The sequence below is a fragment of the Panthera pardus genome, unplaced genomic scaffold (assembly GCF_024362965.1).
Source record: "Panthera pardus isolate Hobbes unplaced genomic scaffold, ASM2436296v1 HiC_scaffold_1, whole genome shotgun sequence".
In the NCBI taxonomy this organism is placed as follows: Eukaryota; Metazoa; Chordata; class Mammalia; order Carnivora; family Felidae; genus Panthera; species Panthera pardus.
In genome coordinates, this window is record NW_026526654.1 from 62,530,168 (window position 1) to 62,547,150 (window position 16,983).

The window sequence follows — 16,983 nt, forward strand, 5'->3', positions numbered from 1 at the left end:
ATTCCCATTCTTAACACCTGGGTCCACAAAAATCCCTATTTTCATCATGGAAAATGTATGACTAATGACTCCAACCCGAGCATTCTCATGACAAGAGTCCCAATAAACAGTACAGTAACTTCCTAGTATACAATATTCTAATCTCATCCAAGAATGACATTGAATTCAGGCTTCACATTTCATTCCAGTGATCGGTAAGGACTTTCTCATGAATTTGAAAAACACGAGCTTTCTCAGTTGATAATACCGAAATGCTTTATGACAACATCCAGTGTCAAAAAAATCAGAACAAAGCTTTATGTTGAGTCATTTAAGTGTTGAATAAAGGGTTTGGTTATTTCTTCTCTCACATTATCAATTAGAAATTGAGAATGCACTTTAATTACAAAATTCCTAACATGTTTAACGTTTATAACATTACATTTCTCTTAAAAACTGAGAACTGAGGGTTGATGGGGGTGGGAGGGAGGGGAGGGTGGGTGATGGGTATTGAGGAGGGCACCTTTTGGGATGAGCACTGGGTGTTGTATGGAAACCTATTTGACAATAAACTTCATACATTGAAAAAAAAACATTACATTTCTAAGTGCAGTTTCATCTTGCAAAAAAGAATGTGAGGATATGAGCACATTCTCTTAGTTACCATGGTTATGGAGTTTAAGAGCACACTTCAAGGGTTTTTTGTATTAGCATGATTAGTACCAGTAATTCAGCTTAAAAATATGAAGGTTCTGATCAGAAATTTTTTCAAATAAATTCTCTCTTTTTCCTCTTAAAGAATTATTTCTTTTATGAAAATGTAACATTCTCTGGGAGAGAAAACTCTAGGGACAATGTGTTAATAAATTAGTAATTAGTTGATTAGTCATTTTATTCATTCATTCATCAAACATTTATTAAGTGTCTCTTATGTGCCAGGCACCAGGCTGGGAAACGGGAATAAAAGAATGAACACTGGGGCACCTGGGTGGCTCAGTCGGTAAAGTGTCCAACTTCAGCTCAGGTCATGATCTCACAGTTTGTGGGTTCGAGCCCCGCGTCGGGCTCTGTGCTGACAGCTCAGAGCCTGGAGCCTGCTTCAGATTCTGTGTCTCCCTCTCTCTCTGCCTGTCCCCCCACCCCCACTCTCACTTTGCTCTATCTCTCAAAAATAAATAAATGTAATAAAAAAATTTTTAACTAAAAGAATGAACAAGGAGTTCAAACAGTCGTTGGGGAGATAAAAACAAACAGAGATAGAGCCACCACAGGTCCGTAAGAGAATCCTACATCAAGTGTCACGAAAACAGACTGCAGACTGAGGTTACTTCTGCCTGAGGGGCTGAGAGAGACCTGACGTAACAAGGACCTGTGGGAGAGCAGACAGGGAGAAAGCACATTTCGGGCATCACCTGATGTGGAGGCATCTGGTTATGTGCTGGGCTCAGGAACCAGTAAGAAGAGGAGTGCGGGAGGCCTGAGGGTGCTTCAAGAGAGGCTCTAGAGAGCGAGGCTGAGGAGGGCAGCACACAGCCAAATGGAACTTGGCAGGCATGCATGTTTTAGCGGTTGTCCTTCAGTCTATACGCGGAGAATTCAGCCCTTAACAGTTCAGGAAAGGCCACTCCAGAGATGACAAGGAAGAGTCACTCATTCATTTATTTAATAGATATTTGTTGAGCATCTACTACACAGTAGGCAAGTTCCAGATGCTGGGGATACAGCGGGGACCACAACAAAAATCCCTGTCATCCTGGAACATAAATTTGAGTCAGGGAAAACAGACAATTTAAAAAAGTGAGTGAAACATATATTATGTCAAAGGGTTAAGCCTCAGGAGGAACTTGAAAGCCCAAAGAGAGCTGGGAATGAAAAGGGCGGAAAGTGTGATTCTAAATAGAGTGCTTCAGGTTGGCCTCTCTGAAGAGGTGACATCTGAGCAAATCCAAAAGGGGGAGGGGGCAAAGCTACAGTTATCTGGGGAAGAACAATCTAGCCAGAGGAAATGCTGAGTGGCAAGGGCCCTGAGGCAGACACTAGTGGGTTTAAGGAACAAGAAAGAGAATGGTATAGCTGAAAAGAACAAATAAGGAAGCAGAGTTGCAGATGAGGTCCCAGGAGTTATTAATAGGGGGCCTGTGACAGCTAGAAAATGCTCCCACCCCCTATACCCCAAGATACCCACATCCTAATCCCTGGAACCTGTGAATTTTACTTTATATGGCAACGCTGACTTTGTAGACCACATTAAAGACTTTGAGATGAAGAGATTATCCTGGATTATTTGGGTGGTCCCTAAATGCAATCACCCATATCCTCATAAAAGGGAGGCTGAGAAAAATCTGACACAGACACACAAAAGAGAAGGTGATGTGAAGACGGAGGCAGAGGTTAAGATAACGAGGCCACAAGTCAAGGAATGCTGGTCACCAGCAGAACTGGAAAAGGCAAGGGACAGATTCTCCCCTTGAGCCCCTGAGGGAGTGTTGCTAATACCTTGATTTCAACTCAGTAATACGCATTCCAAACTTTTGGCATCCGGAACACTGAGAAAATAAATTTCCAGTGTTACAAACCATTTATGGTAATTTGTTAAACAGGCACAGGAAAGTAACACAGGGTCATATTAGGAATGAATTGTTGGTGATGAGGGCAGTCAAAAGGAAATAACGATATTCCAGGAGAAAGATTATGAAACCAAATACCAGGACAATTCTGATAATAGGTAAGAGAATGGATGAGACATCATGATGCTAAATTGATGAGATTTTCTTTCAGGGAGAGTAGAGATAGTGGGAAAGCAAGGAGACAGATTATTAACAAAGTCGGGGGATTAAAAAAGGAAGTAGGAATAGATTTAAAGGGGAAAGACAGTTCAGTTGTATAAAATAGGTTGAATTTACAGCAATCCCAGAGTATCCCGTTGAGCAGTGAAAGAAATGAACATTTATTAAGCAGCTACCAAGAAAAGGATTCTTCACATACATTTTCATGTTTAATCATCACAACATCCTTATGAAGTAGATGGCACTTCCCATTTTACAGATGATTCATAGAGTTAGTGACAGTCCTTGATCCTTCCAACATACACAGTGATTTCCAATGTTTTAAGCACCAAGTCCCTTATTTTTATTCCCCATGTGCCCTGTGTATTTTTTAAGTAGGCTTCATGTCCAGTGTGGGGCTTGAACTCATGACCCTGAGATCAAGACCTGAGCTGAGATCAAGAGTGGGATGCTTAACCAGCTGAGCCACCCAGGTGCCCCCTGTACCCTGTGTTTTAAAAGGTTTTGCTTACCAAGCTGCATTTATTAAAGAATTGGTTCTCTATTTTTTGCTATTCAAATGCATGTATAGTCACCAATCGTGTTTCTGATTGGCATAATATAACCAGGCTTAGGTATTAAAATTCCAGCCCAAAGCCAATAACATTTTCATTAGTCCTTTTATTCCTCTATGGGAAAATATACAACTTGCTTTGGTCTATTTAAAATATTAACTATTGCTTGAAGACTTCAGATTAAAAACGAATCACCTTTTCATTTCACCCCTGATAGCGCATGAATTATACCGAGTGTATTGGACTTTTGACAGGGGGGAGTTTTTGTAACAGTGCAAAAATGTTTTCAGCTGTGAATGCTGAAATAAACGTTGGGCAAGAAATTTTAAAAAGGGTGGGGGAACATAGTATGCCACCCCAAAGTATGCCATTTTGACATGTTTATTATTTTGAATTAAAGTCACTTAAGAAACAGTCAGTGTGAGAAGGACACTCTGACCCTCCTCTGTCCCCCAAAAGCAGGAAATAAATCTCCCACCTGAAAGGCACCCTGTCTGTCCCAGGAGGGTAGAGCGCATCCTTAATGCCAGAAATAGGGAACAAAGGGCTAAGATGGCAATATAAACAAACTTTGTTACTTTGTCACTAATTTACCTTCCCAAGCTCCAACTTTTTGTCTTGTCAATTCTTCACAAATTTATTGTTTGTCCAAAAGGTATAAAAGCTGCCTGCTTTGGTCATTTCTTTAAGTCTAATATTTTTATAGGGCTCCCGTACATATGACATCAAATTGGGTTTTCTCCTGTTAATCTGTCTCATGTCCATTTAATCATTAGGCTGACCAAAGAACCTGGAAGGAAGGAAGGAAGGAAGGAAGGAAGGAAGGAAGGAAGGAAGGAAGGAAGGAAGGAAAGGGAAAGTTTTCTGCCCCTATACCATCCCAAGACGGAAATACAGTTAGAAACAGAGAATCAATGAGAAAAGAAAAGCTAGAAGCTGAAGAGAAATATGTTGGCGTTAACATAAGAGGTCATACTTGAAGCCAAAGGACTAGGTGAGACCACTCAGCACAGGAGACCAGGGTAGCAGAAGTGAAACCCCTAAGAACATCAAGCACTCCTCTAGAGCTACTGGTTTTTGTATGATACCAGCCACGAGTGGCTGGAGTAAATGTTCAAACCACCAAGAGAGTGAAATATATGCACAGGGCAAAGCACAGCATAAGAGATAAAAATACCAGCTCGAAAAATAGATTTTTAAGCATTAAACTCTGAGAACATAAAGCAGCAGCATGTCAACAACGAAAAATCCTATGGGAAAAAGCCCAGACTTACCGTGGGATCCTGTGTCTCTCTGAGTTTGTGTGCAAGTGATAACAATCTGTCCAAAGCTTCCTGAGGTATATTTGGGACCTATTTTATGAGAGAATTGAGAAAAGAAAGAAAGAATAAGTTGGGATATCTGATCAATCAACCAGAAATTATGGCTAGTTAGCAAACGATATTAGAATTACATTTTTAGAAAGTCTCTGATGATAGGTAACATGTTTAACTCCTAGATAAATTTGCTTATTCATTTTCTCAGGAAACACTTACACCTCTACTTTCTCTTTAAGGATCAGGTAACTGAGGCGAAGCCGCCCTTCATTTACACTTCCATCACGAGGATAAAAGATGAAAGGAGTTGCTCAATTAAAAACTGGCATAAAGTGTGCCCATAAAAAAACTTTTCATAATGATCTCCCTGTTTGTTAGCTTCAGCATGATTTTTTTAATTCTAATTTCAGCATTTTTTCGTACTGAAACCAAACTCCCTCATTTAATCATCATCTTGTATCTACAAAGTGACATAAGGTATCCTTGTACAAAGACTGGATGTTCAAGCTGTTCATTTTTTCAAGGGCTTTTAAACCACACACCTAAGGGGTATAATCAGTTTATCAGTGAACTGTGAAGAACAATGGCCCAAATAACACACACTTGTTGCCTGAACTGTAACAATTTAGCATCTGACTCTTGATTTCAGCTCAGGTCATATACTGTGAGATCACCACATCAGTCTCCACACTAACACTGCAGATTCTCTCATTTTCTCTCTCTCTCTCGCAAAATAAATAAACATTTGAAATAAATAAAAATATCACAGAGATGTTAGAACAATGACTGGTATGATGCAACCATTTCAGAAGTAAACTGCTCAGGATTCCTTTGATGATTTTTAAGTGACTGGAACTTGAAAATTCTAAGTTCTTTTCAGTATATACTTTATTTCATTTATTCTTTTAATCAGTCCTGTGATATATCCCCAACTTTGGTTGAGTAATTTACCCAAGATCTGGGAGCTAATAAATAGCGGATTTGGCATTTAAAAGCAAGCTGTTTGGGGGCACCTGGGTTAAGTCGCTCAGTAGGTTAAGCATCCGACTTCGGCTTAGGTCATGATCTCACAGTTTGTGAGTTTGAGCCCCACATCAGGCTCTGTGCTGACAGCTCAGAGCCTGGAGCCCGCTTCAGATTCTGGATTACATGTCTCCCTCTTCTCTGCCCCTCCCCCATTTGCACTCTGTCTCTCTCTGTCAAAAATAAATAAACATTAAAAAAGAAAAAAAAACTTTAAAAGCAAGCTATTTGACTTGAAAGCCTATGCCCTTATTCACCATCATGCTCACAAGACCTAAAATTAATCAGCTCATTCTGGTCTTTCAGAGGGGATGGGTGCATTCATATAAAAAGTTAATTATTCGTGATCTAGAACAACACTGCCCAGGAGGACTTTCTATGATGATGGAAATGTTCTTTACCTATGCTGTCTGACATGGTAACCAGAAGCCCCATATAGTTATTGACCACTTGAAACATGACTGAGAAACTGAACTTTTAAAATATCTGTAATGTGGCTAGAGCTACACTGAACAGTGAAGTTCTGGAGTTCCACAAGGGTTAAGCACAATACTTGGTAAGACAGACATTGAAATAATGCATTATGTATACTGCAAGCCACCAGGTAACTGGTCAGGTAAGTACAGGATATATTACAGTATCGAGGGGAACAGCATTACTTTATATATTCTAAAATCTAAGGAACTAAGATATATTTGGCCTCCCTGTATAGGAACTTAAAATGATCATCTTTGGCTGATTAGAAGAGGAAAAGGAATCCAAATCTGCCTCCATATGAGGAAAGTGAAGAGCTAGCTTACATCCATGGTTCTCAAAGTGTGTTCCCCAGATCAGCAGCATCGGCATCACCTAAGAAATGCCAAGTTCTCGTGTACCACCCCAGACCTAGACACTCAACAATCTGTATTTTATCAGACCCTCCATATGTTTCTGAAAAAATGCTGAAGTATGAGGACCGTTATATCAGGAAATGTGGGAGTAAATGGGAAGAAAAAGCCAGGAATGTCCAACTCTGCTCCAGCAGGTGTCAGAGTGCCTTAAAAAAGGAACAGTTGAAGGCCACAGGCTAAAGCTAGCCTCACTCTTACCATTTCCTTAATCACTTGAACTTCTTCACTTTTGGCAAGTGGTTTCATATAATGGAAAAAGAACATGGTTAAGAATTCTGGTCCCAGCCATTGCTGTGTGGTGCTTCCAAAGACAGGGGGTTCTGCCAAGGCGATGATTCTGAAGGAGGGGTGGACAGGAAAAATGGATCTAAGGGGGGGAAAAATAAAACAAACAAACATAATCATTCATATTAGAAATTAGGTCATGGGAGCTAAAGCCTAGGCAGTGATAACCCCATCATGTTGCTGTTAATATAGTCAAAGCTATTATCCAAAGAACAAGCTTTGAAAAAAATCAGGACATCCTAAGAACCTATTATTAACACAAAAAAAGAATCACCTACTGTTAAAATATGTTGGATTATTTCCACTGATGGTCTCCATGCCTTGCACAAACCACCGTTTGGGATATACTGTTACATATCCAGCAAAATTTCTCCAAAGTCCCTCAGAACAAAATCCCCTCCAATTCACATTCATTACACAGCTTCCTTTTCTTTATTCAAAATCCCCTCAAAATCTCCTGTCTTGCAAGGAGCCCACTCTATGTAAATCGTAGAAAGACCAAGAAGTATGATCCAGGATGAGAAGGCTTTTTACAACACAGAAAATTTAAGCAGCACAGGGGCTGGATTAAATTTAAAATTTGCAATTGACAATAAGAATAGTCTTCAAAAAGTAGAGAAAATTCAACTTTTAGATCATTCACTCTTTTGTCATTTTTTAGGAAATATTGTGATTTTTTTAAAGTGATCTTTTATAAATCTCTGCTAGGGAATCTGACGATGTAAATATTCTAGGGGACACAGAGGAAGAAGATAAGACTTGCCTTGGTTTATGAAATGACTTAATATATTTTGGAGAAGGGACTAGACACCCCTTATCATGATCTAATCATGGGGTGATACTGTCAGTTCTTATGAACTGTACTCTAAACCCCAGTGGAAATACAACTTTAGAGGGTAGTATCATCCTTGTTATGTGAAAGAAGATATGAAACTCAAACACCTGCCAAGATCTTCACAAAAACAAAAATATAGGTACATAACTGGCATTTCTCCAGAAATGGAATACTCATTGCCATTAACTGTTATAATAGAAACCAATAGTTAAGTGCTTAGGCGGCTAGAATATCAGGAGGTAGGAAATGTGTGGAGAGAATCAGATAAGTACTCTGAAGATTTCAGATAAGACCATGTCCTCCCAATAAAACAGGTAGGTCCATGGACTCTCTGACCATGTGATCTGTACATTTAGAGGCCACTCCCTGATTTGTAAACCAGGGAAAAGCAGTTTTTGGAAATGGTCATATGAGAAAGGTCTAGAGGAATTCATGAAAGCTACCAGATATCATTTCATTTCTCCAGGTGGGAAAAAAAAATCCTTATTTACAGATATTCAAGCAGGGCATGGGAATGATCTGTCCAAAGGAGTTGTTCTGGGAAAACAGGAAAGAACAGCAGCATGAGCAGTGCCCGGAAGGCCTGAGGATAACATGATCACTGAGGACCGCCAGCAATTAGACAGTCACACAAGAGAACCTGGACACAGAGAATCCTGTCATCTAAAAGCTAAAAGGGAAGGTTATTCCATTTTCCACTCCTGCCAAGTGGTTTGCTACAATCCAGAAAACTCCTGCTTCGTGGCCCAACAACAGATGTTGGATTCATCCCTGCTCCTCCTCTTTCCTAGCTGGGACAAAAGAAGGTGGGAGAGACAGAGCTGCTTTTTTGTGCTTTCACTGCACAAAATTAAATCTGCAGATGCAGTTTCTTACTCAAGATAATGAGGGATACTAAATCAGGGAATAAACAAAGCCAAAATCCAACAAGTAAGCCAAAAGAGGAAGTCTAATTTATATCCTTCAACCAAAAGATCAGGAAGCAGGGACCACAGCTGAGCTGTGGATTTAGTACCAGAAGAGCAATTAACATGAGAACAAGCAACATGAGAGCAAGCTAGGGGGGTTGACTTTAAATAGGTGATGATCATTGCTTGGAACATACATTGTCTGTGGCTTGCTTTTTGGTATTGACTCTAGCTGGGTACACCCAAGTGAGCTGGCCCAATTTAAAGAGCGGCAGTTTCCGAGACTGTTGATGTATCAGACAGAGAAGTGTATACTGACTATGAAAACAGCCAGCAAACTACTGAATAACAGGATAAGGACCATTTTGTTGCTAGGTCACCCCAAAGGCTTCCTTACATATAAATAGGTCATATGGAAAGTCATTTCCTGATGGTGATAGGATCTCCACCTCTGAAAGCCGCTGAGTAGAGTACTCCTAAGGATCTGCCATGTACTTTCAGGTGCTTTAAGACACTGGTGTGTAATACAAAGGCTGAATACGTGGTAAATAGTTGAGAATTAGGAAACAAGCACTATCAAAAGTTAAAACTAAGATTAATGTTCATTTTACTACAATCTAACAACAACAAATAACAAATGAAACTAAAGATATGGCTTGACTGAGATAAATAACTATTTCATAAGAATTAAAGATGAGAAAAGCAAAGTGCTCTTTTAAAAAGATTTCAGAAATAGAAGTATTGGGGTCAACATGTTTGGGCACGTAAGTTTTAGAGAGAAAAGCACTTTCCACTGCTTCTTAGCGATAAGAAGGAATGAAGTATTGATATACATAACAACATGAAAGATCTCAAAATAAGTATGCTGAATAAAAGAAGTTAGATCAAAAAGAGTATATACTGTGTGATCCCATTTATATAAAGTTCTAGAAAATACAAGAGAAATCAAGTAACTTGAAGCAGAGTCTGAGGGTAGCAGAGGAGGGTGACAAGGGTCAAGAGAGAGAGGGATTACCAAGAGATCTGAGGATACTCTGGGGTGGTGGTCACAGATGTATTCATTATCCTGACTGTGATGATAGTTTCATAAGTATATATAAATATAAAAATTATCAAACTGTACACTATAAATATTCACAGTTTATTATATGTCATTATACGTCAAAAAAAGCTATTCATTTAATAAAAGAAGAAAGACTTCAGTAAAGTCTAATCTTTGGAAGGAAATTATACAGTACATTTTTGTCAAATGTGTATATTGAGAATGACATAGAAGGTTTTTATAAAGACATTAATCATAAACCAGAAGAGGATCTTGTAATTGGCTTTCTGTACTATAAGACTAGTGCTGAACCTACAGGCTATGTAGTTCTATCTACAGCCCATATTTCACCTTTTTTTCCCCGATGCAATGTAGCAAACTGCATGGGCACATTTCTTGCTCATCTTTATGGCACACGAGGTCTAGGGTGGTACTTGGATGACAGCAGATGCTAAATAACTAAATAAATATATTACTGTTGTTAAGAACCATCACAGCAAGAAACTTTTTGAAGACCTCTGATGTCAAGGACAATGGAGGTAATTGATAAGGACTGAGAATAATGATTTTCTACCCCAAAGCAGAGCAGCTCATCTAAATGAATTAATTTGTTAGAGAAGGTGCATCCTCTGTATCAAAAAGACAAAACCACAACATACAATAATAATTAGATTCTTTATAGACACAGAGTTTAGAACTTTTCCTTGACCATAAAAAAAAAAACAAAACGGTAATTTTTCAAAATCAGAATCTGCTGAGAATCAAACACAAAGACGTGGGCAGAAAATCCTGGGTCTATCTTGAATTTTAAAATTTACGTGGCCTACATTGCTACTAAAAAGATGCTGAGGTTTCTGGGGAGGTGGAGAGAATGCTGAGATCCTACCTATCTTCTAACACAGGAGTAAAAATAAAAGGGTCTAGAGAAGCTAATCTATCAAGGATTACGCCCAACGTCCAGTTATGGTTCAATACCGATCTAGAAAAACTGGAGACTGTAAACCATTTTCGATGTTCACTCATAATTAATACTAATAAAATATTCAATAAAAATGCAAAACACCAGACTATATATAATTATAACTGAGACTAGGCCACTAATCTTTACTGCTTCCCTGAGATAACCATAAACCCTTTCTTGGCAAAACAAACTATTAGTAATGCACAGAAACTCTCAGCCCCCTCATCTAGGCTCTGACCGATGGCAGGAAGGGACATATTTAGCAGCTTATAGTATTTGTACTCTCCCTTTCCCCAAAGAAGTTTTTCTCATCAAAGGAAGCAATTCTATTTTGGTCCTTGTTTCCTGTGAGAAATGCAGGCATGGTGTCTGATGTGCATGGCCATCATGCTATTTCTAACCACCACGTCCACTGTATTCTTGGTGTCTTGCAGCAAGGGAAGGAAAGTTGCTAACATTTCTTACACCATATTTAAGAGCACATTAGCTATGTAGTTACTTGCGGACAATGCCTGCAGAGCATTCAGATCAAGACATATGATCTTCATGAAGAATTAGAATTAGAATACAACAGAGGTCAGCAAAGGAGTCAAGTACAATTCTTTAGAAACTGGGTTTCACACTATGAAGTTGACAGGCACAGTAACCCACTGCTAGTAGCTATTAATTACTAGGCACTGTGGTATCAGAAACATTTGCTAGTTCAGAAGGTTGTCTAAAACTGGATTAATGGAATTACCTTTACCTTGAGTTTCCTAGAATTTATACTAGGTTAAGATTTACTCACTTGCCCAAAAACATTTGCTAAGTGGTCTACTATGTGCCAGGTGCTGTGATGTTAGAGACAAAGAGATGAAGTACAGAGCAACAATGTCCTGGCAACATTCAAGTCCTGGGTTGCAGTTATTTCCTGAGGTCCAACTGCATCCTTGCCTCTCCTTTGAACACATGATTTGCAAAAATTTAAGGTTTTTTTGTTACCTGTAACTAAAGAAGTCTTGCTAAACACAAATATGAAAATTGGTCCTATCTGAAAAGAGACAGGTATCCAAATTTATCAAACTGGGTCCAGAGGCAAAGATGCTCTTAAATCTGCCTTCCCTTCATTCTACATTGACTTTTCCTCTATCTCAAAATCCCCCAAGGAAACAAAGCATTCATAGCTCAGTTTGTTTAAAGGCTATCAGATATAATAATGATTTCACTGAACTTCAAGTCTGTGCTTAGGTAGAGAAATAAAGGGATAGATGATTCAGACGCTGAGTTTCTCACATAGAGTTCAAATACTAATGCCAAGAGTAACATGTTAGATATGCACAGCATATAGGATCAACTCACTAGATAATGGGTCATAATGACTTATAGGAACAACTCATGAAATAAATCAATTTCCTCACTGAGTACAAATTTCCCACTTTATACTATGCTGTATTCTTTTTGGTCAAACTGTCTTCTTCCTACCTAATAAACACAGGCTTGAAAGAAATACTGTCAATGGCATTAACATACTATAACCTACCCTATTATAACCTATTATGACCCTAAAAGAGAACATATTTATTCTCAGTAAGACAAAAATGGGCCACAAAATTAAATCAAGTTTAGCCAGGAAAAGATAAAGAAATTTACTAACAATCCACATCCATCAGAGTGAAGAAGATTCTGTAACATGACTCTTTAACAATGAAATAGAGAAAAACTGTTTATGTTCATAAGAAAATAAATAGCATGTTTCTCAGGCCAAAAAAAAAAAAAAACACAAAAAAACAAAACAAAACAAAAAAGGAGGAATACTGATAAGGAAAGGAATTAGGATTTCAACTCGTAGAAATATTTCAGACAGAGAAGTATCAACTCCTAGACATTCTGCCCCTGAAAAGTCAATGAAGTCCTGACAAACTGGCTGAACATAAGAGAGAAAATTAAAAGTTCAGCCCAAGAGGTTCAACACCTAACAGATCAAAGTTGCAGAAGGAGAAACTGGAGGAAATGGGCAAGTGGGAGTGGACAGAGATCTAGCATGACATTTGTGCTGTAAGCATGAAGGACAGCAGGTCCGGATTAGGGCTAGTCAGGATGCACTACGAAAGAAAAGATGGAAACCTGATAAAAGCCTGATGTGCCTGCACACGCCGAGAGGAGATTTAGACAAGAGGGGAAATACCTGGAATGAAAAAGTGATAAATACATGGAAAACGGGGTCACTTCCTCCTCTGTGTTCCCATAGCATTATTGTAGAGATCTCTGTTCTAACATTTAAAAGCTGCATTGTAATGGGCACCTGGGGGCTCAGTTGGTTAAGCATCTGACTCTTGGTTTTAGCTCAGGGCATGATCTCACAGTTTGTGAGTTCGCGCCCCACATTAGGCACCATGCTGACAGCGCAGAGCCTCCCTGGGATTCTCTCTCTCCCTCTCTCTCTGCCCCTCCCCTGCTTGCTCTGTCTCTCTCTGTCAAAAATAAACTTAAAAAAAAAAAGCTGCATTGTAATTATTTACCTACATATCTGCCTCTCTTCATATGTATACAATCGCTAACTCTAGGAAAAACAAAATGTATGCAAGACAGGAAAAACAACTGTATTTTACTAAATGACTCGACTGTATACAGTGCTTATACTGTGATAATAATGCAGACATTGAGTGAAGTTCTAAATACTGCAAGATAAAGAAGTATCAATGAAAGCACATTATGATATTGCAATAGTGATGTATGGGGACAGATAGTATCTACCTACGCTTGTGGTGAACACAGCATAATATGGAAACTTGTGGAATCACTATGTTGGATACCTGAAACTAATGTAACATTGTGTGTCAACTGTACTACAAAAAAAAAAAAAAAGTATATTATTTAGTGATATGGAGGTAAGTACCTTGAAGAAACAGCTCAGAGTAGAAGTAGTAGTCTCTGGGGTGTGGGAAATGGGAAAGTGTCTGAGGATCGATGAGAGGGGACTGGTATTTTTCGCCAGATGCCTTGAAAAACTATCTGGCTCAAGTTTCATGCATGGTTAACAATGACACAAAATTCAAACAAAAATAAAAAGTAAATGACAGAAACCAAGCAACACTCTTATGACTTGTTTCCACCTACTCGGAGAAACCTCTTGAGATAGAACTGAGCCTGGTTTGTATTCATGGGAGTGATGAAAATCAATAGTGATGAAGATAGGACACTTTGAGAAGGAAGTCCTAGTGACCAGTCTGAGCCACAACCTCAACACGATGTACAGGCCACTCTGTTCCTGAAATGGTTTTCATTTGTAAAACCGCTTGTGACCATCAGGGAGAACTTGGGTCCTTCTCAGGAAACAGGGCTGTCATTTCCTGGACATTTGACTACAAATACAAATGTTCCTGAAGTCCTAAGGGAGCCTGACAAGCAGGCTTGCTACTGCCCCACTGTTTTGATCCAGCTCCCTGAAAATACAAAATACAAAAGGTATGAAATGAGAGGAATGCTTAAAACTTACCTCCCTAGACACTCAACTAAACTATTCACTGGGCTAGAGGAGTTCAAGGATGTCTATCCTAGAAGCATAAATAGCTGTGTATAATCAAGTGCATTTTTTAATAACTTACACAGAAGCAGTAAGGAATTTAATATTTCCTCTCTATAAAAACTTCCAAGAAAATTTTTGAACAAAATTCTCCTTAAAACATAAACACAATAAGAAACACACTTAATTATCATTTGTAAAATTTTAACGTTTTCAGTATGTCAGCAAGCCCTTTGTGGGGAGGGGAAGCTTTAATTAAATAAGATTCAATTAAGTCACTACATATTTGCCAAGGTAGCAATCTCTAATTATGTCAAAATATCCATGGAAATGGAATGAGACAGAAAACTTATATTTGCCAAACCTCCTCTGAAGGAAAGTAGTGTGTAGTTGGAGGAAATGTTTTGAAATTTTTCAAACACACAGAAAATTTGAAAGAATAGAATATGAACACCCATACATCCTTTACCTAGGTTTCACCACTTATTAAGATTTTACCACTTTGTGTTCTTATTCCCACTTGTTCTTTCTCTGTGTGTGTGTGTTGTGTGCATGTACACACACGTACATGTCTTTTTCCCCCTGGAACGTCAGGAAGTAAGTCACCGACATTTTTTTACATTATCCCTTCAATATCTCAGTGTGCATCTCCTAAGAACAGGAATATTCTCCTTCAAAGCCAGAATACCATTATGATATCTAAGAAAATTAATACTAATTCAATATGATATAGTATATATTTCAAATTTAACTTTCCCAATTGTCCCGAAGTATCTTTTATAGCTGTTTCCATTTTATTTCCTGATTCAGGATCCGAGCAAGCCTCACACAGAGCATTTGGTTGTGACATTTCTAGGAGGGAATATATAAATAAGCCACAAAGGGTACACCTGTATCAGGTGGCTTACCTCAGTAATAACCCATCACTTCCTGAGAGGGAGGACCCAGTAAATTACGAGAGTTTTTTGTGTTGTTTTTGTTTTGTTTTTGTCTTGCTGAAGGGAAACAAAGTACGGGACAAAAACTGAGTCACCAGGACAATGAATAGGGGTTACCTTCTGAGCACTAAGCAGCTTATGAAGTGTTCAAACACTTAGGTGAAAGTTCGGCTGAGAGGGCAGAACATACCTTGGGTCGTAAACCCAAGTTTTAAGAAATGCCAGATTATGAGCATGCCCAGGACAGCAAACTATTAAATTCTTCGAAGTTAGCCTGGCTTGGCCCTCGGTTTAGAAGGATAATAAAAAGAAGGCACACTTGACCACAAGGACGAGGGCAGTGCACCCAACATTACCTCTTCCGCAGCTGCTTGTCAGACAGTTGTAGCTCCTCCTTTAAGCGCATATACCTGTCTTCTCTCAGCAGCCTGGAGCCATCGTACAGGCTTAGCTCCCGGTCGTGGATCAACCTAATGGGAGAGGCGAAAGTCAGGGAACAAATTCATCTGTTTTGAATGCTGAAGTTACAGGAGGTAGAATCAGCTAACATTTTAATCACGTCTATTCTTATGGGCAATGGAGTCTAACAATTTTGTTAGCAGCGCCTTTTGAAACTTCAAGTTGGCTAGTACTGCTGTACTTGGCAAAACTATTGGTTTCTGTGCTGGAGAGCGGTCGTCATGGTTACGAGATGTGGACAGTGGGGAGGAGAAGGACGAGGAGAAGCTGGAAAGGGGAAGGAGGAAGGAGATGCAAGGAAACAGCCGAATGAGCGACTCAGGACCATCAGGAGGTGCATATTAATGACCAAGGCAAGTGGTACATGCTCTGAGTCTAATGTAAGTCTTTAAGGGATAGTATTTCCAAAAAATTTCTATCTTTGGAACTATAGGATTTTAAAATATCAAAGATCTTTATAATGAAATAACTGGTGCTGCTTTATCTACAAACTACGATGGTGACCTGACCATCCATAGCACCAAGAGCACTCCCTTCCAGATGTTGCAGAGGGTGAAAAGCACCAACCACTGAAGTCTCCTGAAGCCTGCATTACACTTGGCCCACAAGGACCTCCACTCGGTGAACACCAAGGAGAGGGGAGACTGCATAACGCAGGGGTCAGGAGCATGGACAGCAGACTCAAGTCAGATCTGTGTTCAAATCCAGCTCGGCACCTTATAAGCTGCCTGGGGAGGGGGAGAACTGCTACTCCATCTCTCTAAATTTTTCTCTTTTATAAAATTAGGGCGATAATACCAACCTCCTAGTATCGCTGTGAAAAGTAAACACCTAATGTAAGGCAGACGCTATGACAGTTGTTGTCAATCTTGGCAGCACATTAGAATCCCCTAGGAAGGGTTTGAAAATGCCCATTTCCGGGCCTCACCCTGGATCAATTATATATGAATTTGAGGAGGCAGAGCTCAGGCCTCAGTAGTTTTAAAGCCCCATTCCTGGAAGGTGCTTACGGCTGAGAACCTGAGAAGCACTGGCCTGGCACAATGCCCAGTACAGAGTAAGCACTCATAGCCACTCCTCTTAAGCGCTTGGCCTAAGGGCAAGGGATAACCAATAAAAGGAGAGGGCTATTATTTTGTTTGTGTCTGTATTTATCCGTTCAGAAGAAAAAAAAAAATACTGTAAATCTATGGAATATTTATGGCAAATCACTGAAAGGTTGTGATTATTATTTTCAAATGCTCTCAAACCTAATTAGGACTAACAATGTTTTTGGAAAGTTTTGTAAAATTTATTTATTTTGAGAGAGAGTGAGAGTGCAAGTGGGGAGAGAGTGGGGAGAGAGAATCTGTGGTGTCAGCGCAGAGCCTGATGTGGGGCTTGAATTCGTGATCCAGGAGATGATGACCTGAGCCGAAATCAAGAGTCGGACACTCAACCAACTGAGCCACCCAGGCACCCTTATTTTTGGAATTTTTAATTATACTCAGGATGTGACAAAAAAT

At 39.3% G+C, this 16,983-nt stretch overlaps 1 protein-coding gene across 1 annotated transcript in view; it reads right to left on the reverse strand.

Moving 5' to 3' along the window:
* Positions 1-16,983, reverse strand: part of VWA8 (von Willebrand factor A domain containing 8) — a 363,559-nt gene that overhangs the window by 222,607 nt on the left and 123,969 nt on the right. The window contains exons 14-16 of the mRNA XM_053899178.1: positions 15,376-15,489; positions 6,747-6,915; positions 4,594-4,671 (exon numbers count right to left, since the gene is read on the reverse strand). Of these exons, the coding sequence (XP_053755153.1) occupies positions 4,594-4,671; positions 6,747-6,915; positions 15,376-15,489 (361 nt within the window). The remainder of the gene's footprint in view (positions 1-4,593; positions 4,672-6,746; positions 6,916-15,375; positions 15,490-16,983) is intronic.